The sequence below is a fragment of the Pelodiscus sinensis genome, chromosome 6 (assembly GCF_049634645.1).
Source record: "Pelodiscus sinensis isolate JC-2024 chromosome 6, ASM4963464v1, whole genome shotgun sequence".
Classification (NCBI taxonomy): Eukaryota; Metazoa; Chordata; order Testudines; family Trionychidae; genus Pelodiscus; species Pelodiscus sinensis.
Window position 1 is genome coordinate 117,954,761 of NC_134716.1, and position 21,998 is coordinate 117,976,758.

Consider the following 21,998-nt stretch of genomic DNA (forward strand, 5'->3'; position numbering starts at 1 on the left):
CTTGGTATAAAACAACTGTCATATTATATGCACTTAAGGGCTTACATCTTTAGAAGGACCATATTCAGTTCCATGAGTGCAAACTATGGCAGACGGGAATCCCACTGTGGCTGGGTTTCATTATGCAGCCGTCAGTGTGTCCATTCCTCTCAGTGTGATATGAACGAATACATTCTTATTAATTTTTCTGACCAAAGTAAGTGGCTAATTTGCTTTAAAGGGTGAAAATGAACAGAGGACAATAGTCACTCCCATGTGAATTTGTAATAAAATCTTAGTTTATTAATATTGCCGTGAAAGCATTGTTAGCCAGCAAACTCCATTAACCAGAAAACTTGAACCAGCATTGCTCCCATCCACACCTGCTCCTGACTCCTGCCTGTCTCCCCAGCTGTTGCAGGGCTTCTGACAGCTGGATCTGCTTGCTGACATCATCATCAGGGGCCTCCTCCCTCCTCATCATGCCTTTCACTTCCAGGAGCTGGATCTGCCAGTAAAGGGTGAGGACAGAGCAATAAGCTTTGTTATCCGGCATATTCAATTCACCGGAAACCCTTATTCCCCATGCATGTTGGATAAGAAAGCTTTCACTGTATTAATCTATTTATTTGGATTGTGACCGTGCTTAGATGCCATGGTCTGGACCAGTGTTCCCGCTAAGCTGCTTGGCAGCACAGCTTCTTGGGTGATTAATTAGACATGTACAGAGCTGACTGACTGGGCAGGGCTGATTAATCGCTTGTGAAGCTGTGCTGATGAGCAGCTTAGAGGGAACACTAGTCTGGACCTAATGGTGGTTGATGTTGTATCAATTCAGGATAAAGTTGGTTCTTGGCACAGAGAGTTTACACCCTAATAATTACTGCATTCACTAAATGAAGTTTTGACTTTGTTTCCTCCCACTGATATTTCAGTACAGCTGTGGGAAAGTGTACTGGACTGAATGGCACCTTGTGCATCATGAAAGAATTTTAAACTAAAGAGATTGGGCCTTGTGTACTGAATGCCAAATCTTTCGTGGTGGTGAAGTGTGAGCTGCCGCTACAGAAAGGATGTGGACCAATTGGAGAGGGTCCAGCGGAGGGCAATGAAAATGATTAGGGGGCTGGAGCACATGACTTATGAGGACAGGCTGAGGGATTTGGGCTTAATTAGTCTGCAGAAGAGAAGAGCGAGGGGGGATTTGATACCAGCCTTCAATGACCAGAAGGGAGATTCCAAAGAGGATGGAGAGAAGCTATTCTCAGAGGTGACAGATGGCAGAACGAGGAGCATTGGTCTCAAGTTACAGTGGGGGAGGTCTAGGTTGGATATTAGGAAAAACTATTTCCCTTGAAGGTTGGTGAAGCACTGGAATGAGTTTCCTAGGGAAGTGGTGGAATCTCCATCCCTAGTGGTTTTTAAGGCCAGGCTTGTCAAAGTCCTGGCTGGGATGATTTAGTTGGGGTTGGTCCTGCTTTGAGTAGGGGGTTGGACCAGATGACCTTCAGTGTCCCTTCTAAACCTAATTGTTTATGGTTCTAAGAGCAGATCTGGACTTTCAGCTGAATTTGCTAGGCTGACCGTTAACAAGATGGTGTTTTTCTGTTTCATAAATGGATCGTGTTTTGGTAGAGTCAATGAGAGAGATTGAACATGACCCTGCTGTCCCATTTCTAGAAAACTACTTGTCAGTATAGAAAGGCACTTCAGACAAGACCTAGATTGTAACAACTATGTCTTTCACTAACATCCCACATGGGAACATTGACTGGGGTGGAGGAACAACCTAATTGTATGAATCTATGTGCCTTGCCCTAAAATGGCTCTGTATAATCCCAAGGAATAGCCCTGAGGCAGATAGCTTTATGCTACCTGTACTGCTGCTTGCTCCTGGTGCTATGTTTACCCCCACCCCGGCACAGTGCCAGCTCTGACGCCATCCAGGATTGGGCATGTTGGTTTGAACAGCTGGAATAAAGGCACGCTGGACATTGATTTAATGGTTTGCAGGTTTATTCATATTAAATTCTTGTTTTACAAAGGACTTCGCAATTTTTTCCCGAAGATTCTCTCCCCCTCTCCCCCATGTGTTATGAAGGTAACATGACCTCCCAACTGAGCTATTGTATTTGTGGATAAAGCTTTGATAGGTCAATGTTTTCAGGATCTGTTCCTGCTTCCTCTGAAAACAGTGACAAAATTCCCATTGACTCTGATGAAAGCAGGATCACTCCCCTGCCAGCAACTAGAATGCTCAATATCCATTCTAAAGGCTGTAGACGTAAGTGACTCCTGGTAGCACTTGGGAGGTGCACCCCCTCCCCCATGCTGTGCCCCTGCCAAAATTAAGTGCTAAATGGGGTGCCCCCTCATGGCCCTCCCTGCTCCCTCTCCCCCTGCAGGCACCAGTCACCTATGGCTGGAGACAAGGTCTTGCTATTTTACCCTATAACAAGAGAACTGTTCATGGTAGGGGAACAATCGGCATATTTATCTCTTTAAATGAATAGTGCTTCAAGATTGCATTGAAAGTCAATATTCCCATCTGCGGTTGTGAGGCTACCCAAAGCCTGCAATAAATCAGCAGGCAGGAACGGAGAGCTCTGTCCTTGAAGAGATGCACAGTGACCTTGCTTATGCTTACTCTGGAGGAATAACCAGGAAAAAACATAGAAACCCAAATAGAGAGCAGCAGTGACTGAAGGCACTGCATGCTGTATGCGAACGTTACCGTATCAAAGGCATTATCTACCCCTCCCCTTGTTAAATAAAATGCAGCTTTTGATGATTGCCTAACTGGATTGCTGCTGCTGTTTTTTTGCAGGGGGCTGAATGAAATCCTCATGATCATTACACACTCGCTCGATAATAGTATACCCCAGTCACGTCTCCCTCCAAGTGCATTTTGCTGGAATCACTGAGCAGAAGCAAAGAAGAGCTGATGACTATGTGCTGCCGAAGCAGGTTGCGGGAGCCCTCTGTTTTCCACTGGCTGCAGTTTTTCTGTTTTATTTGCAGCGTCTCCCATCTGGAATATCAAAACGGGACTGAAGTAGATAATTGTTAGCAGTGGGTTTTGGAGAGAGGCTGCAGACTGCCTCTCACCCAGCACAAACTGCTCTGCCTGAGAGCGCTATGAATAGATGATTTTTAGATGTTCCCCACATCAGATGCTCCTGGAAACTTTACAGTGGAAACGAGCGATTGCGCACAGTTCTTTAGTTGACCAAAAGGGGCAAGACGAGGGCAGGAGGACTGAACAATGGGATACGTTGTCCTTGGATTCCTCACAGAAAAGCTAGCAAATGTGCCCTGCTGCCTTCCAGTGAAAGGAGCATGAACGCTCCAATGGACTGAATTCTACCCAACCAAGCTTAAGGAAGCTTTTTCTCAAGGATGGGATACAGTGACCCCTCCTCAAGCAGGGACTTGCTGGGAAACAGAACTTTGTTCTTCATCTTCATCTGCGCCTTTGCTGTGGTCACTTTGCTGCAGCAGATCCTGTATGGGAGAAACTATCTCAAGAGGTAAGGGGGTTGCTGAAGTTCTAGCTCAGCAGACAGAATTGTGGCCACTGGTGCAAACGGGAATCCAGTCGCGCACTAAGAGCATGAATATCCTGGCAAGAAGTGTGGGGGAACGGGTATGGCCGCGGTAGCAATTTTTTGGGCTTATTAACAAAAGCGGCCGCTAGGTAAGAGATGAAGTGTAAGTATTTGAAATGTTCCGTTGGTGCAAATCAGTAGTTTTGCTGACTTTGCAGGACCTATGCTGGCTTACACTAGCTGACGATCAGACACAAGGTACCAAAATTTGCCTTGATTGATACCATGTATACTAGGCCACATAGTTCTGTCACTCTACGTGTGCCAGGGCAAAACTGGCTGGGAAGAATGAAGTGGGACAGCGCTTTGGTTATAAAAGTTTAATGCTTTTGTGAAATAAATGCAAATGTATTCCCAGAAACATACATGGCTATAGCAGTGTGAGTGGTCGGCATGACAAAAGGCTCAGTTTGTTGGTCCATGACCAGTATTTGTGTTCATTTGGGAGAAGGATAGGGTGACTGAATTGGTGGTGTCTCCCCAAAATCACACCAGTCTTCTGCCTGAAAATGGTGCGTTTCATTTGATGTTTCCTGTTCATGTCACGACAAAACACCAGCTGGGAGTGCCAAGCGTTTATCTGAACCTTGAAGGATCTATTTAAAAATATTTGTGGTGGTTTGATTTATAAAGGGTAATATTCCTACTACACCAATCTAAGCAACCGCGCTTCAATAACATGTGACTGCTACGGGAGTTTTTATATTTTAATTTTAAGAGTAATTGGCAAGAAGAGATTAATGGTTTGCTTCTCCCCTGCCTTGCATCTTCAGTAATCATTTGTATATGCAAAGTGCATTTTAAACACTACCAGATGAGAAATTTCCTCTCACACAGATGCAACAATAACAGAAGGGGCAGGGCAGTGGAAAAATCAAACCCTAAATGTGAGTGAATAATGTAGAAAAATAACCATATTAAAACAAACCGAATTACAGTGAGACAATGCACCTAAAATTCATCTGCCGAATGTTCTCTTTCAGCTAAACTCTGTCCTGATTTATATGTTGTGTTTCTCTGATTTTAGTGGGGTTGCAAAGGATGCAAGAAAGGTCAAAACTTGACTCAAGTTCTAACTTGCTAAGAGAAACTGCTTCTGTTGTTTTAGTCCGTCCCGCTCTGGTGATTGCTCTCACAAAAACTGAAGCAACAAGATGCCACAAGTTTTGTAAGCGTAGGTTAGCACATAGAATCACAGGGTTGGAAGAGACCTCAGGAGGTCATCAAGTCTTACCCCCTGCTAGAAGCAAGACCACTCCCAACTAAATCATCCCAGCCAGGGCTTTGTCAAGGTGGGACTTAAAAATCTCTAGGGATGGAGATTCCCCTACCTCCCTAGATAACCCATTCCAGGGCTTCACCACCCTCCTAGTGAAATACTCATGTTAAGCTTAGCTGAGGCTTCTAGTGGTTTGTTTCTTTGGTTTTTAATAATAGTATTTGTCCCCCCCCCAATACCACATTAACATTTTATTTCAGTGTGTGGGAGAAAGTACTCAGGACACCGTATTAAGGTGGGGTGAGGGTCCTCATCTTCCAGTGAAGTCAGGAAACCCAGCACCTGGTGGGATCGAGCCCTTAGCTAGTAGAGGGAAGGATAGTCACTGTGATGTTTGTTACTTCCTCACTGTTCTGCAGTGAATTATGCTTGTGGCCTGGCAGTTGTTTACGCTATTTGGGTAAATGCACCAGACATTGAAAAAATGTAAGTTTTTGGAAGCTGTCTTCTATTCTCAGCCATCAGCGAGTAAATAAAAGTACAGCTCTCCAGTAGTTTGCTCACTGGGCCATTTGCTGGTATCCTTAGCTTAGCTTCTCTCATTACAGTCCTTCTGCACCATGTCCTTCATTGCTCAGGCTTAAAAGTTGGTCCGATCCTTTATATCTTGCGCCTCCTGATAACACTCTTGAGATGGGGGGGTGGGTTAATAATATCTTTATGAGGAGGAAGTGGGATATTTATAGTTGCAGCCCTGCCTGCCAAACTGGAGCTTGAGGACGCTGGCTGAACGTGAGGCCAAGTTCCTCACTATGATTCAATATGCTGCTGGCTTTACGACAGCCTGCGCAAGGACTCACTGTGTGCCGCACTAACAGGCCGCCTGTGCTTTTCCCAAGGTAGCAGAAAGAAATTCCCCAGAGTAGTTGGGGAAGCCTAGAGCTTGACCCGAATTACTCTGACTAAGTGTATGATTCTTTCAAGCATAAATATAAACTAGGGCCAGATCGAGTCATCTTGGCGAGAGGCCGGTAGGAATTGGAAGGGGCCTGCCAGGCAGGAAGGGTTTGTAGGGCTGAACTGACGGAGGGTACATCTACACTGCACACTCCCCACAGCAGTGTGTAGAAGAGATATACTGCATCCCCCCCCCCCACTAGGGCTGCCAAGTCTCCTGGTGTTGCCGAAGTCTCCCAGAATTGGGCCCGATGGCTGCAAAAGAATCTGGGGATGTTTTTGGGAAGTCTGGTGGCGCAGCCAGGCTAAGGCAGGCTTGCCTGTCCCGCCCTGCTTCTTTAAGTGGCTGGCATGTCCCTGCAGCTCCTAGGCCAGTGGTTCGCAACCCTTACCAGATGGGGACCCATTTTGACAATCCAAGAAGACCTGATGACCCAAAGCAATTCAAAAACAGGGGGAGGAGGGAGGGCAGAGCCACCTGGGGAGACACTCGGCCACCCTTTTGAAATGTAATGGCGACCCATATTTGCGACCCATAGGGTGTAAGCATGGTAGCATATACTGAAGGGAGCAGAGGAAGTTAACTCCGCTCCCAGCTGTATGGATCTCCACATGGAGCCTAGCCAGTTCTGTGCTCCACGCATGGTCCTGCTCCCAAAGCCCCTTCCCTGTGGAGCAATGGTAGATAGACTTGGTGAGGGAAGAGGTCACACAACATGGGAGGAACTCAGTGAGAGGTAACTTGTGGCCTGGCAGAGGCCACAGAGATGCAAGGGATGGTTCAGATTTACGCCAGGAGCCCTCCCTTCTTTTCCTCCCCCCTCTCAAGATGCTGAAATTCTAGTAACATAAACAGGAGGTGGGGGGCAGGAAAACAGGTGCATGGATTAACATCAAGCAGCCAGCTCTGGCAGTCCTTACTTGGGCTGAATTCCCATTGCACACAGTGGAAGTTTTTGCCCAAACAGGAACTGTGAGCTTTGGCTCAGAGATGGTGACAGGAAGGAACAGAGTCCTGGGAGAATGTCAAAGAAGAATGGGACATGATGTGAGCTCTTAGGCCTGATCCAGAGATCCCTGATATATCTACGGAAAAATTCCTGTGGACCTCAACAGGCTCTGGATCAGACCTGCAGACACAAAAACCAGGCATATGCTAAGTAATAGCCCCTTCTTGCCTCCTTTCCGCCCTCCCCATTTCTTACTAAAATATTTGAAGGCCACATCCTGTTCACTGTAATCCCCAAGGTAGTTCCATTAAGGGCAATGGATCTGCTTGCGCCACTAAGGCAAGCAAGGTTCAGCCACGTATCTTACATGATCCTGTTAAAGTCTAACCAAATGTTGGAAAATTTCAAACCAGAAAGGGTCTGGCAGCAGGTCCAGGTGGGAGTGGAGGCTATGAAATCCTAGTAGAAGGGTGATAACGTCAGACTCAATTAGGCTTCTTTAATACTGATCTCTGGGGTAATTATTTTTATTGCAGGGTTTATGTGATATGATTAAAAATGCCCTTCCCTTGAGCGGCTGAAGTAGGTTAAATCCTGGGGATTCTTATCTGTATCCAGAACAACAGCTTGCTCTGTGTTTGTGCTGTTGATTCAACACTGGGCATTGGTATTTCTTTTCATTTTGAGTCTGATTCTCAGCTGAGATCCGGCCCCTTTGTGAGTTCCAAGCAGAGCTCATTAAGAGGCTGGTAGGACCTTCTCCTAGTGTGTGTGGTGAACTCCCCACTCCTGTCAAGATGTCGAAAGGGGCCACCTGTTATCACCCCTCAGCCTGTGGCCAGGCCCAACCAAAGAGTTTGCCGGGACCAAGGCAGCATGTTGTGGTTGGTTGCACCATGTGACCGGGCGGCTTCCAGCCAGGGCAGTGAGTGGGCGGGCACCGGGTAGCGCGGGGTCCTGAAGGTGCAGGGCCCAAGGCAACTGCCTTGCTCGCCTTTCCCTAAAGCTGGGCCTGCCCATGGCATAGATTCCACCAGATGCCAGCCCTCGAATGTCCTGATTTCCTCACTGAGCGGGGCTCAAATGCAGGACCAGATTTGGCCCTCTGAACTGTATGCAGCTAACCAGAATAATGTTTAAAGTTTATTAAAGAACATGAGTGAACAACCATCTGGTGAACAAGTAACAGTCAGTTTTCCCATTCAGAGAGTGTGCACTAAAGGCTTTCTGCATTCTAAGTTCACATAAAATCTCACCTTCATGTAGATACTGGCACCTAGTATTTAAAAAAATCACACTCTTAATGTAAGACTACACCATCATTGACACACCTCTAGTCTCTTGCATCCCAGGACTACAACTCTAACATCAGTTTCCTACCTCTCACGGCACCCACATGAGGAAATTATTATGCACATCTGTGAAATCTGGAAAAGTGAAACCGAGAAATGGATTGACCTGCTTGAACTCAATGAATGTGTCAGATCTCTGTCCACTAGAGAACTTTCCTAGCCAGAAGGGAAATATTTCCTTGGTAAAATGAAATACTGCCAACTAACATCCTACATCACAGGCTCCTTGCAAATTACCTATTGGGATGTGAAACAACGTTCTGCTATGACATTGGAGATTGCAGGAGGGCGCAACAAAGTTTTACATGTTAGTTAGTTTTTCGCTTTAAGTTACGCAGTTCTGTCCCACTGTATTTTTTAAGGCCAAGTATTCCCTAAAAAGTTAGGTTGACTCAGTTGTGCCGTTCAGCAGTGTGAAAAATCCACACGGATGAGTGCAATAGTTAAGTCAACCTAACTCTTAGGCTGTGTCTACACTGGCATCCCTTCCGGAAATGTAGCACATCGCAATTGCAAATTCCGCGGGGGATTTAAATATCCCCCGCGGGATTTGCATTTAACATAGCTGCCGCTTTTTTCCGGCTTGGGGAAAAGCTGGAGAAAAGCGCCAGTCTAGACGTTATTCTCTGGAAAATAAAGCCTTTTCCGGAGGATTTCTTATTCCTACTTGAAAAATAAATTCCATCACTGGAGCTACACTGATTTGCTCTGCAGCTATCACGATTCCATCGTTATCATCATTTCAAACCCCAGATCTTCAGCTAGGTCGTAAGCACTTCTCATTCAGAGCTCTGTGAAATTACAAAGTGCTTTAGTTTGTAATGAATTAAGTAACATCTGTAAAGTATTTTGTAGATGGAATGCAGTAAGGAAGGGCTAACTACAACATTCCCGCTAATCTTTTGCATCCAACGTACAGATGTTTTTTCATCCATGTGCGGAATACATTTCTTTCATTGTGCGCCATCACTAGAAACACAAACCTAGTGTGTGTTCTCTGCTAATCGGCTGGGCAGAATTTGGATCTCTCCTGAACAGCTGCACAAGTACACAGCTTACAGGGAACACAGGTTAAGTATTACTATTAAGTTTCAAAACAAAGCTGTTTGAGTTATCTGAGCTTAAAGAAAGTATCTGAACAATTTCTGACAGATGAAAAACTTAATTTCTGATGCTCAAACAATTCACTAAGTTGGAGACCTTTTTGAGCAAAGCATGAGAGAAAATACAGTAAGGGGGAAATAATTTTGTGCTTTCAGAGATCTACTTTCTATGACTATCAGCCTAATCAATCGTTATGCATCTTGGGGAAAAAAATACGTTGGGGCAGAAAACAAACACAGGAAACTAGCATAATTATGCTGAAGAATGCTGACATTGTGGGATAATAATACTTTGCCCCTTTTCTAAATTGCTTTGTGAACCTTGTGTGAAAGTTGCTAGATAAGTAAAAAAGTATTATCACAAAAATGGTCTCATTTTACAATCATCCTGTAGCAGTGATTTTATGTGATTGGTTACTAAAAACAGCATCTTTCCTTTTCAAAGTTATAAGTAGCTGTGTATACGGAAGTAGAATATAAGTGAAAACTCCATTTTCATGATAGCCTTGCTGCTGCGGAAGTACTCTATTCTCTGCTGATGGGATGTTAGTTACTTGCTCATTTAAAAATGGTGAACTCCAATTGGTTGGTGAACTCCAGTTGGTTACCAATTGGTTACCAAACAATGGATGATTCTACAACTGTGTTCTAAGTGCTCAAATATCACAGTGAAGGGCACAGTCCAAGGAGCAAAGTCGAACAGGGTAGACTATGGCAGGTGGGCTGTGTGGAACTTCCTCAAAAGTCATTTCCTGCGGGCATTCCCCATACCACCTTTTCATTCATGCATTACGTAATGCTTCCTCCTTCATGCACCAACTAAAGAAAGAGGCATCACAAGTCCCTGAATCACATGTTAAAACTCTGCATAAATCTGCACATCTTCACAGCTTCTTTGTCAGGCACAACTTAATTTTTCCTGTGAAAATGTCACAAAGCAAAAAATTCTGCCCCTGCTAACTAGTGGCGTGGTCCAGTGTTTTTTCTGACTCATCAGTCCCTGTTTGCTGTTAAAAAGGAGATAAAAGCAGAAAGACCTCAGTACAGCTGTGCCTGTCTTCGGGTGAAATCCTGCTCCCGTTGGAGTCAGTGGCAAAATTCTCACTGGCTGTACTGGGATGAGGGTCACTCTTCCGAACCTTCTTCTGTTCAGTGTACTGTCCTGATAGGGCTATAAATAAAGTAAATCAACAGCCTATTATCTTACGCAGTGCATTGCCTAACTGCATAACCACTCACAGTACCTACCCATGACCTTTAAAGTAATTTCACTTTTGGGTCTTTTTCTTTATACACTGGCAACTACAGCTTTGTTACAGCAGCGCATTTTGATACCTGGAGGCATGCTCAGATCTTCAGCTTATTGAGTAACATAGGGAACAAATGAAAACCAACTTCTTTTCCTTATCATACTCCAGTAGGTCCCTGCTGTGTCTGTTAACTGCTTCTGCTCTTGTTTTCAAAGTCAATCCTGTGTCCACTCAAATGGCTCCTTTTCTGTCCTTTTCTTAATAAATCTGCCAGGCCTTTCCTTCACTTTTGATTTTTTACTTTGTGTAAAATTGAATTGATCAGTGTTTGTTTATTTTTTTTAAATGACAATGAAAATGGGTGCAAAGAATTAAGTGCACCTCTTTCTGGATAGCAGCAGGTTTAATATTGGGGGAACATCAGGACAGAAACAAAGGATCACACAGAGAAAAGTAAAATCAGTTTCATGCTGGGCTTTGGCAGTGATTTAAAAGGGCCCAGAGCTCCGGCTGCAGCTGTGGTAACAGCAGTGGCAGCTGGGAGCACTAGGCCCTTTTAAATTGCAGGGCCCTGGGGCAGCTGTTCCTTTTGCCCTCCCCCCAATCAGCAGCCTGGATTGCCTTACTTTACCAGACAGCCTCAGGTTTATCCTGGGCCTTGGTCTCATGCTACAGAGTTGGGTGGATGCTTATCTTGACCTCACTCTATAAATACATTAATATTTTGCTCCTGCTGATGTGGCTGGCCCACTCTACTAGGCCCGCTAACGATGAGGGCAAAGAAGGTAGTTGCCCTCTTTGCCTGGAGATTCAAAAGGGCCCTCCTGGCTGCTGCCGCCAGTCCTACAGTACTGGCGGCAAACTGCATTCAGGCCCCTTTAAATCGCCACCGGAGTGCTGCACAGGATGCTCCCACGGCTCCAGGAGACTCTGTGGGCTGGGAGAGGGTGTGGTGCGGTGCGCTCTGAGTGGCTTTGAGGGCTGGCTGCCCCAGCCCTACCCCCGCTGCCCGATGTCCCACCGCTTCTGGGAGCAGGGCCTCTCACCTTGCCTAGGGGCCTGCCAAGCTTGTGGGCCCCCTGGCTCTCCGGATTTAACTTCACCTCCACAAGCCGTGTAGAGTCGCTATCCCAGAATGCCCCACACTGTTCAGTTGGTGCAAGTGCTCCTGGTGAGAATGTATGCTGCTGACACAAGGAGCAAAGCGCACACACACACACACACACACACACACACACACACACACACACACACACACACACGTGATGTAATTACCATGGCAGTCAACTTTAATTTTGTACTGCACTGTAATGGGGCTCACACTGCGCCCCCAGGTATTTGGTTCCTTGGGCCCCCCCTTCAATGAGTCATGGACACTTCAGTTTGTTGCAACACCTACGCTCTTTATTTTTGGTAGGTTTCACCAATTCCCAAATAAATACAGTTTCACGGCTACTTTGTCTACAACAGGCCTGCCCAGCAATAGAGTAGGAAGCTGGCCTGTCTGATTCCCCTCCTCCCTTCTCTGGCTTCCTCCCAGCCTTTGTAGCTCTGGGCTAATGAAGCTGGCAGGTACAGTCAGTTACCAGGCAGGCACACAGCTATTCACCCAGCCTCAATCTGTTCCCCTTCATTGGGGCTGGAGTGGCCGGAACTGACTAAAGGCATCCTGACTAGCACCCTGCCACAGTAGACATGCTCTCAGACTAATTTGTTATTAACAGAAATAACATCTAGCTAGTGTCAGGTATTGTGTTTTCTCAACATAATCAGTATATTCATGTATTGGAGTGGTTTAAAATTCAGGCAAACCTTCAAAACCAAATAGTAGCTTTTGTAGAACTTGGGAAATGTTGGCAACATTTTGTAAAAACTGAAACTGAAGGGCTGTATAAATATGGGAAAATTCTGCCCATTCTTTGTTGTTTGCCTGCAAACCTGTCTGAAGCCAGCTGGAGTTGCAGGCATGTAACTAATGGCAGTCTGGTGCTACTATATTGGAGCTCCCAAGCATTCAAAAACCATTAGCTAAGCCCTCCTAGTATCATGACAGTGGCTTAAAATAATATATATATTTTCAAAAATAGAGAAAAAAATTAAAATGTATATTTTGAGCCTTTAGCTGGAAGTTGTCTCACCGCACTGTGTGTGGACAGGGTCAAAAATCGCTCTTCACCGCACTTGCAAAAGTGCAGGATTCACTGACCCTGTCCTGATCCTTGTGGTTGGACTGCTGTCATTTGGCCCCTCTCCATTCTGCCCTCTTATTACTAGTCCCTCTCTCTCTCCCCTCATCCCTGCCCCCCACAGCCCACCCTACATTCGCTTCATGTTTATATTTGGATGTGTGGGGTTGCCAACAACCCGATAAGTTGTGTGCTTGAGCGGCCACTTAGAAGAGAATCAAATGCTGCCTAGATAATTAACTGAGTTTTTTGTTTCTATTGATGGTGCACATTTGCATCTGTCTCGGTGCACATTAAAACATTATTTTGCACATGGATGGGAAAAAATCCTCTCATGGATGGAAAAGATTAGAGGGAATATATTGGTTGTCAATGTTAACCAGTATTGCCAACTTGTGTAATTTTTTTCATGCATCTCACTGCATTAGGCTTTTTTCCTGAAAGCCTGTTCCTTGCAAGCGAGTGATTATACAGAAATCTCAGCTTTCACTGAAGGAAAAAAATGGAGCTACTCATTCTCATGGTGGCAGAGAAAAGTTTGAAAACATGGACACTGTGCTCAGATACCAGTTGACAATGAAAAAGAACCCACATCTATTCTTTTCTTCCGATCTTGAAGCCAGTCTCTTAATTTTGAAAAACTTAAACAATGAATAGTCTAGCAGCACCTTAAAGACTTAACAAAACATGTAGATATTATCATGCGCTTCTGTGGGCGCAATACACATCTGTGAGGTGGGTTGTGCCCATAGAAATGCATGATACCATCTACATGTTTTGTTAGTCTTTATGGTGCTGCAAGACTATTTTTTGTGTTTTTTCCAGTTAGACTAACTTGGCTACACCTCTGAAGCTCTTAATTTTGAGGCACTTGTGATTTTCTGAAGGCAGGGAATTGACAATACTGTGGGGGCTTGTAGGCCCAGATCGTAATCGAAATCATTGAAAGTTAGGCACCTAAATTGCTTTGAAGATCTGGGCCACACTGCCCATTGGAGCAGCAATCACTGTGTGACAGGAATATTAGCCTTTCTCACCCTCATGCAGGTCAAGTGACTAGGAATTGGACCTAAAGTTAATGCCCCTGTCACATAACAGAGATCAATAGTCACTCGTCTCCCCCGTTACAGGTACAGATATTCTCCTTGCACAGGCAACTTCCTTTTCTTCTTGACCTGGTTTTATTTTCCTGAATGTCTTTAAACTGTTTTACTTTACTCAGGGATCTGGCCAGTCCTAATCCATGTATAAAGCTTTGTAATTTTTACTTTAATTATGGCTTTATCTTATCCTTGATTGCTTTTTGCATGGCCTTTTTTATTTTCTATTTCGAGGGCACTTATTGCTCAGTAGCCCATAGAACCCTTAGGCATACTGTGGATTTAGCTTCCCATTTCCCCAGCACATCCTTGCCCTCTGCTGCTTGAAACCATTCTAGTCCATTCAGCCTTTCCCTTATGCCTCAGTAATTTTCTACCTTGACATTCACTGTCCTCACACTTTCTCTTTTTAAGTTTCACATTAGCCCAAATTATTCCTTGCAGATAAAACTGTAAAAGTCAGGCCCAGTCTACTCTGCTTGCACACTTGCAAGGCTCAACACATTTTCGTAAGAACAGTGGTGATCATGGCCAGCATTTCTCAGGGCCCACCTGAAAACCTTGGGCAACCAAGTGCTTGGTTTGTCCTGCTGGTGCCAGGAACAGCTCACACCGTCTTCTTTTATGCATGGAGGGTGGGAAAAGAGCCTATCGGTATGGCTCAAATTTCGTAGGAGCAGGGGATTAGGCTGAATTTAAATGGTACCTTTGTTATCCTTTCGAGCAAGTGGAAACCTCTGTGTGAGACCTCCATGCATTTGGGGACTCTGTCAATGCACTACATGGGATTTCCTTGTGGTTCGTACAGTTGTGGTTTGAGAGAACATGTCCCTAATAATTAACCACATATAGAATGGGAAGTGACTGTCTAGGGAGGAGTACTGCAGAAAGGGATCTAGGGGTCATAGTGGACTACAAGTTAAACATGAATCAACAGTGTGACACTGTTGCAAAAAAAGCCAACATGATTCTGGGATGCATTAACCGGAGTGTTGTGAGCAAGACACAAGGAGTAATTCTTCTGCTCTACTTTGCACTGATTAGGCCCCAGTTGGAGTTTTGTGTCCAGTTCTGGGCACCACATTTGAAGGAAGATGTGGAGAAATTGGAGAAGGTCCAGAGAAAAGCAAGAAAAATTATTAAAGGTCTAGAAAACATGACCTATGAGGAAAGACTGAAAGACTTGGGCCTGTTTCATTTAGAAAAGAGAAGACTGAGAAGGGACATGATAGATGTTTTCACATATATAATAAGGGTGTTTCAAGGAGGAGGGAGAAAGATTATTCTCCTTGGCTTCTGATGATAGGACAAGAAGCAATGGGCTTAAGTTGCAGCAAGAGAGGTTTAAGTTGGACATTGGGAAAAACTTCTTGTCAGGGTTATTAAACACTGGAATAAAGTGCCTAGGGAGGTGTGAAATCTCCATCACTGGAGCTATTTAAGAGCTGGTTAAAGAGGCATCTGTCAGGGATGATCTAAAACGGTGCTGTTGTGAGGGCAGTGCACTGGATTCGATCTCTCAAGGTCCCTACCAATTATAGTATTCTGTGATTCTCTGATCTTCTAGGAATTAAATTATTTCCAAGCTCCTCTGATAGCTTCCCTTCCCCAACACAAGCACAATGAGAAACTAAGCGAATGTGATACAGGGTATCACACACAACAAAATTGCCCCATATGAAAAGCAAATCTTGATCTTTGCTCACCTCCCAATTCTCTTACCTTGTTGCTGTCTCCATTGTCTCCTGTCTTCACTCTCCATTCTTCATCTTTTACCATTCTATCCTCCCATCTAGCAAAATTCCCTTTCTCTCCCACTTCTTAGACATATAGGCTGTGTCTACACTGGCACCTTTTTCCGGAAATGCTTAAAACGGAACAGTTTTCTGTTATAAGTATTTCCGGAAAAAGAGCGTCTACATTGGCACGATGCTTTTCCGGAAAAGCACTTTTTCCGGAAAAGCGTCCGTGGCCAATGTAGACGCGCTTTTCCAGAAAAAAACCCCGATTGTCATTTTCGCGATCGGGGCTTTTTTCCGGAAAACATTACTGGGCTGTCTACACTGGCCCTTTTCCGGAACAGTTTTCCGGAAAAAGGACTTTTGCCCGAGCGGGAGCAGCATAGTTTTTTCTGGAAAAGCAGCTGATTTCTTACAGTAGATCGTCAGTGCTTTTCCGGAAATTCAAGGGGCCAGTGTAGACAGCTCGCAGCTTATTCCGGAAAAGCGACTGCTTTTCCGGAATAAGTGGCCCAGTGTAGACACAGCCATCAGGTTGGAAGAGACCTCAGGAGGTCATCAATTCCAACCCATGCTAAAAGCAGGACCAATCTCAGCTAAATCATCCCAGCCAGGGCTTTATTAAGGTGGGACTTAAAAATGTCTAGGGATGGAGATTCTACCACCTCTCTAGGAAACCCATTCCAGTGCTTCCCCACCCTCCTAGTGAAATCGTTTTTCATAATATCCAACCTAGACCTCCCCCACAGTAGCTTGAGACCATTGCTCCTTGTTCTGCCATCCGTCACTACTGTGAACAGCCTCTCTCCAGCCTCTTTGGAAACCCCTCTTCAGGAAGTTGAAGTCTGCTGTCAAATCCCCTTTCACTCTTTTCTTCTGTCGACTAAATAAATGCAAATCTGTCACCTCGCCTCCTAAGTCATGTGCTCCAGTCCTCTAATCTATTTTTTGTTGCCTCTGCTGGACTCTCACCAATGAGTCCACATCCCAGAATTGGATGCAATAATTCACATATGGCTTCACCAATGCCAAATAAGGGGAATAATCACTTCTCTAAATCTGCTTCAATCCACCCCTTCAAGAAAGTCCTTCTCCCTTATTTATTTCCATGGTTTTTTCTTTAACCCTTATCTCCACAGTATTCAAGCAGCCCAGTCATTAATTAGTTTATCCTCACAGCAGCCTTGTGAACTAGGCAGGCATTCTTCTTAATTTACAGATGTGGGACAGAAGTCAGAACGATCAACCACGTGACTTGTCTGAGATCACATGGGGAATCTGTTAATGAGCCAGGAATACAAGTTACACCTTTCAAAGGGCATATTATGAACATTAATGATTGACTCACCAACCCTGCTCCCTGCAGGGTAGATTTTATGATTCCCATTTTAAATTCTTGGAAACTGAGGTACAGAGAGGTTAAGTGACTTTCCTCAGGCTACAGGTGAGTCCATGGCAGAGCTCTCTGGTTTCCATTGTCAGTGTCTGACTACTAGATAATTCTGCCTTGAATAGGGGATAAGACGCATGTAGAAGATAAGCAAGGAGTAAAGGTAAGAATGAAGAGAGTAAAGACAGTGAAAGGGGGTGGGAAGAGAGAGAGAGAGAGAAGGACATTGGAAGAAGTATGAAACATAATGATTTCTCATGCTGTCAGGGGAGGGATTTTCTTCTTTCTTCAGTGTTACCCCTCACCAGATCATGTGTGGGATCAGCTGCTACTAAAACCTCAGTTGAAGCAATAGTTGTTTCTTGTCTGGATTTTTGCAAGGGGCCTTTTGCTAGGCTCCCTGCTGTTTCTGACTTCACTCTTGATGGGCCCTCTGGAGTTATGCAGCCGGGTTAATTTTCTGTTTTCCCATTATTTTCACATTACTTCAGTGTTCATTCAACCACACGCTGGCTCATTCCTTGTAGCTACTGATTAACGCCAAAACGTTGCTATTGACATTTGCTGGTCTGAAAACTTCAAGTCTTCTTTGTTTAAGGGAACTGACTTGTGAGTACTTCCTAGTGCAAGTTTGTGAAACTCATTCTGTCGGGAGGATCAAACTCTATAGTTAATTATAGCCTGTGAACTGGCATCTAAATTAGGATCATGCACCCCCCTCAAGCCACAGCCTCTCATATCAAAGAGATTGTTCACAAAAATTAAGGGCAAGATATGGCATTGATGTGGTAACTAAGGTCTTAATTATCATTGTTGTTTGTTTGAAATTTTTATTGTCATGTTCAAAATCATGCAGTGCGCAAATGTGCTCATTTAAAGGTAAATGGTATTTTATGGTCATAAATCTATCAACTGCAGGTCCTGAAAAGTGTAGACTTATCTTAGGAGGCTGTTTTTGAATAGCTTATTCTCTGTCCCAATGAAGATTTAGGCTCTGTAGTGGTTCAGGGTAGGCCTATAAGCAGTGGGGTTCCTTCCACTCAGAGTCTGTGGGAGATCAGTCCACCTCACTACATATGGGGGTGTCATCTCCTGTGGGGAATTAGTGGCACAGCAAGAAACTACAGCCCGGGCATGTATTCAGGGTCGAGCAGACAAGCAGGTAGGTAGCCCAGGCCTTCAAAGAGGGTGGGGCAGTGGGTCTCTGTCTTGGGGCTGTAGTCAGAACTGAGCAGCAAATAGTTATAAAGTTTGCTGGCCATCAGTCAGTGCAGGGCAACAAAAATTTTGTTTAGACCAAGCAGCAAGGGGTTTAGGCATAGGTGATGTGTGGGGGTGCATTAGGGTCATGTGCACACCATGGAGGAGAAGGAGGAGCAAAGGATTATATCACATCACTCTCAGGCAGCCTCTGGTCATGTCGCCTGGGAAAGAGAGAAGAGACACAGCACTGCTTGAGAGAGAGTTTCCAAGGGCACCGTTTGTGGGAGGGGCCTGAAAGGGTCTGTACTCTCCCCTCTCCCAAAGCCTGAACCCCTGCATTTCATATTTAAGGTCTGCTTATAGCACAGACATTAGCTCCGGAGGCAGCTCTTAACTACAACTTGCTCCTGGGTTTGGGGCAGGAAATTTGTTTATAAACAGAGGGAGGCAGTGTGATTAAGACAGCAAAAGGCTGAGCATTCAAGCAGTTGAGGGTTGCCAGATGGTTTCACCAAAAATACTGGATACACTTCACATTACATCACAATCTACATTACATCTTATTTAGAAAATACCAGACATTTATATTTTCTCAGTTATATTTTCTCAATTCGTTTCCCGAACAGAAAGCTCAAATACTGGACTGACTGGTTCGAAACCGAACACCTGGCAACCTTACAATTGAAGGATCATTAGATGATCATGAGTAAATAGTGGGGTGTTCCAGGGAGCTGCATTTGGACCACTTCTGTTCAACTTACTCAAATGATCCTGGAAAAGGGGTAAATAGTGAGGTGACAAAATTTGCAGATGATAGAAAACTACTCAAAATAGTAAAGTCCCAAAGCTGACTGTAAAGGGTTGCAGAGGTATCTTATAAAACTAGATGACTAGGCAGCACAAGGGCAGAGGGAATTCAGTATTGATTAATACAAAGTAAAGCACATGGAAAAATATAATCCTAACTATACATACAAAAATAATGGGGTCTAAAATAGCTGTTACCACTCGAGTGATCTTAGAGTCATTGTGGATAGTTCCCTGAAAACATCTTCTAAATGTGCAGTGGCAGTCTAAAAGGCTAACAGAATATTGGGAATCATTAGGAAAGGAATAGATAAGAAGACAGAAAATACCATATTGCCTCACATCTTGAATAATGCATGCCGATCTGGTCTCCCCATCTAAAAAAAAGATATATTGGATTTGGAATTGGCACAGAATAGAAAACAGAAATGATTAGGGGTAGGGAACAGCTTCCATATGAGGAGAGATTAACAAGACTGGGACATTTAAACTAGGAAAAGAAATGACTAAAAGGTGGGGAGATATATTAGAGGTCTAGAAAATCATGAATGGTGTGGAAAAATAGAATAAGGAAATGATATTTGCTCCTTCATTAATATACCACAAGAGGTTCAACCAATGAAATTTATAGGCAGCAGATGTAAAACAACAACAAAAAAAAATATTTCTTCATTGTCAACCTGTGGAACTCTTTGCTAGGGGATGGTGGAAAGGCCCAAATTATAACAGGGTTATGGGTGCAGGTGGGGTGGTAGACTTTTTTTGCCAGTGCTGGCCCTCCGGCCTCACTAGTCCCCTGTTCCACCTCTGTTGGGGGAAGAGGCAGGATAGAGGTGGAGCAAGGGTGGGACAGGGGTGGAGAACGGGTGGGGAGAGGCAGAGCTTGGGAGGAGGGAGGTTGTTCCAGACCTTCCCTGGGCTGGGGTGGGGGGACCTTGCCAGTGCCCCCTTTGGCATCTTCCTCACAAGTTGCCTCTGGCTTCAGGCATCTTGGCTCTGGCTCATGGCCAATTGCTGACTCCTTGGCCTCAAAAGGGGAAAACTGCCACCCCAGGGAGTGCAGGCCCACCCACTTTCACTGTGTCAGCAGGGATTGGCCACCGGGTCACAACACGCTGACTTCCACAAATGGTGCTGCAGTGAGACTGAGGTCGACTGATTTAGACCTCTCCTGACCTCCCCCTTGGGGTGCACTTGGCCCTGCAGAGGCTAGTTCAGATCGCCCAGATAGTAGGCCTGGGGTAGTGGTGGCAACTTCTCCGTGGTCAGGTCGGTGTACAGCTCCAGCGGCTTTGGCCAGTACCCAGCTGCACCGGGGTCGGCAGCAGTCTCCCAGCTGGGGAGCAAATAGGAAGCTTCTCCAGCGGTAAGTATCCCAACTGAGCCTTCAGAATCACCTTTTATATTTCCTGTCCTACCCACTGATTTCTGGTGGGATGGGTGAGTATGGCCTGGCTCCACCAAAAGGGCTCTGTGAAGGGTTCCTCCCGCTCTGGGTCCGTGGAGGCCAGGCAACCCTGCTTCAGGCCACTATTTCTGCCTTCACTTCCTCTTCATTCCCCACCCTCTTTTCTTGTTTCTTTTCCTCTCTTTGTTTTTCCCTCCTTCCCTCCCTCCCCCCATTTCATTTCTCCCTTGTTGCACCTTTCAGACCCAGTGACTTATCTTACCTTTTCCCATTCCAGTCACTAAGACGATAAGCAACAAAATCACTAATGCTGATTTGTGAAGTGTTCTTTTGCTCCACCCCGGGCCCACCATGGTTGGGGTCACTTCAGCCCAGCTGGAGCAACCCGTGGCTGAGCTGGTAGGGGAAGAGCGCAATCCAGCTCGGTCACGGGGGGGGGAGGGGGGGGGGCGGGGAGAGCCACTCTAGCTCAGCCAGGGCCGCTCTAGCCCATTAAACATAATTATCTGGTTAACTTAACTGGATTTTAGATCCCTATTTCATGGTTATTCAGCATATACTTTTGCACTGGCTAAATATTCCTGTTTTCACTTTGGAAGGTCAACGGGATGTATTCAGCTCGTTAGAGGCTGTTGGTCTTTATTCAAAGTTGTATGTAAACAGTTATTGTTACAGAGGGAATGACATTTTATCATTTCGTAAAGGGTTTTGTATTTATATTTTGGCTGTGGCTGCCATCACCTGTTAGTGTAGGGAAAATATGGTGTCTAGCACACTGGGAATCTGATCCTGACTGTTGCCTTTGGACTGTAGTGCCAAACAAATTAATAATAATCACTGCAACGAGCAGTAAGATAGCTGCATGATGGATACTCTATCGATAATATATTATGAGTATATGAAATAATTAGCAGCATGCTGGCATCAGACCCTTTAAGTACTATATCAGACTCTCTTGGCATAGTAATTCCAACTAGAGCAGCGTGGAAAGCAAAAGTTACATGAAAGTCACATGATTCCCTGCAGCTCAAACTCCATTGTGGGCTAGTGTACACAGTGGATAGATTGGGAAGTGGACAGTGGCCACGCAGATGTGTCCTACAAGAGACTCATAATCAAGGTAGCCGTGTGGAGGCTAGTTGCCAAGCTAACCGAGTAGAACTACTGAAACAATACCTGTTAGTGGGTTCACAAAGTAAACACTTTGTTGCACATAAAGTGAAGCGAGCGGTTGAAGTTGCCAAATGTTTTAAGATCAGGCTTGTGAGCATTTCTTTTAACCCCTCGTGGCTGTTTGGTTCGAACATATTTGTTTCCCTCCTTATTTGCTATTTGCACAGATGGGCTTTTGTTTCCACAGACGTTTGGAGAATGGCTGTTTATAGAATCATAGGAATGGAAAGAACCTCAAGAGCTCATCAGGTCCAATCCTCTGCATTCAAGACAGGAACAAGCACCATCTAGATCATCCCTGACAGATGTTCATCTAACCTGCTCTTAAAAATCTCCAATGATGCAGATTCCACAACCTCCCTAGGCAATTTATCCCAGTGGTTAACTACCCTGACAGTTAGGGCATTTTTCCTGTTGTCCAACCTGAACCTCATTTATTTCAGTTTAAGCCCATTGCTTCTTGTTTTATCATCAGAGGTTAAGGAGAATAATTTTTCACCCTCCTCCTTATAAAAGCCTCTTAGACACTTGTAAGTTGTTATGATGTGGCCTCTCTGTCTTCTCTTTTCCTGAC

General features: G+C 44.8%; 1 protein-coding gene and 1 long non-coding RNA gene across 9 annotated transcripts in view; one reads left to right on the forward strand and one right to left on the reverse strand.

Moving 5' to 3' along the window:
• The window catches only part of ST8SIA5 (ST8 alpha-N-acetyl-neuraminide alpha-2,8-sialyltransferase 5), a 97,375-nt gene that overhangs the window by 28,696 nt on the left and 46,681 nt on the right, over positions 1-21,998 (forward strand). For 6 of the 8 annotated variants that reach the window (XM_075932724.1, XM_075932723.1, XM_075932722.1 and 3 more), the window contains one exon: positions 2,807-3,509. In XM_075932724.1, the coding sequence (XP_075788839.1) occupies positions 3,379-3,509 (131 nt within the window). In that variant the 5' untranslated portion in view covers positions 2,807-3,378. Of the gene's footprint in view, positions 1-391; positions 501-2,806; positions 3,510-21,998 lie in introns of all 8 variants that reach the window. The other 2 variants (XM_075932720.1, XM_075932721.1) reach the window with 1 other exon arrangement.
• On the reverse strand, positions 350-20,650 carry LOC142829992 (uncharacterized). Its single transcript, XR_012904993.1, has 3 exons — positions 20,514-20,650; positions 19,173-19,220; positions 350-487 (listed from the first exon to the last, which is right to left on the reverse strand). It is a non-coding gene; the product is annotated as an uncharacterized LOC142829992 (long non-coding RNA).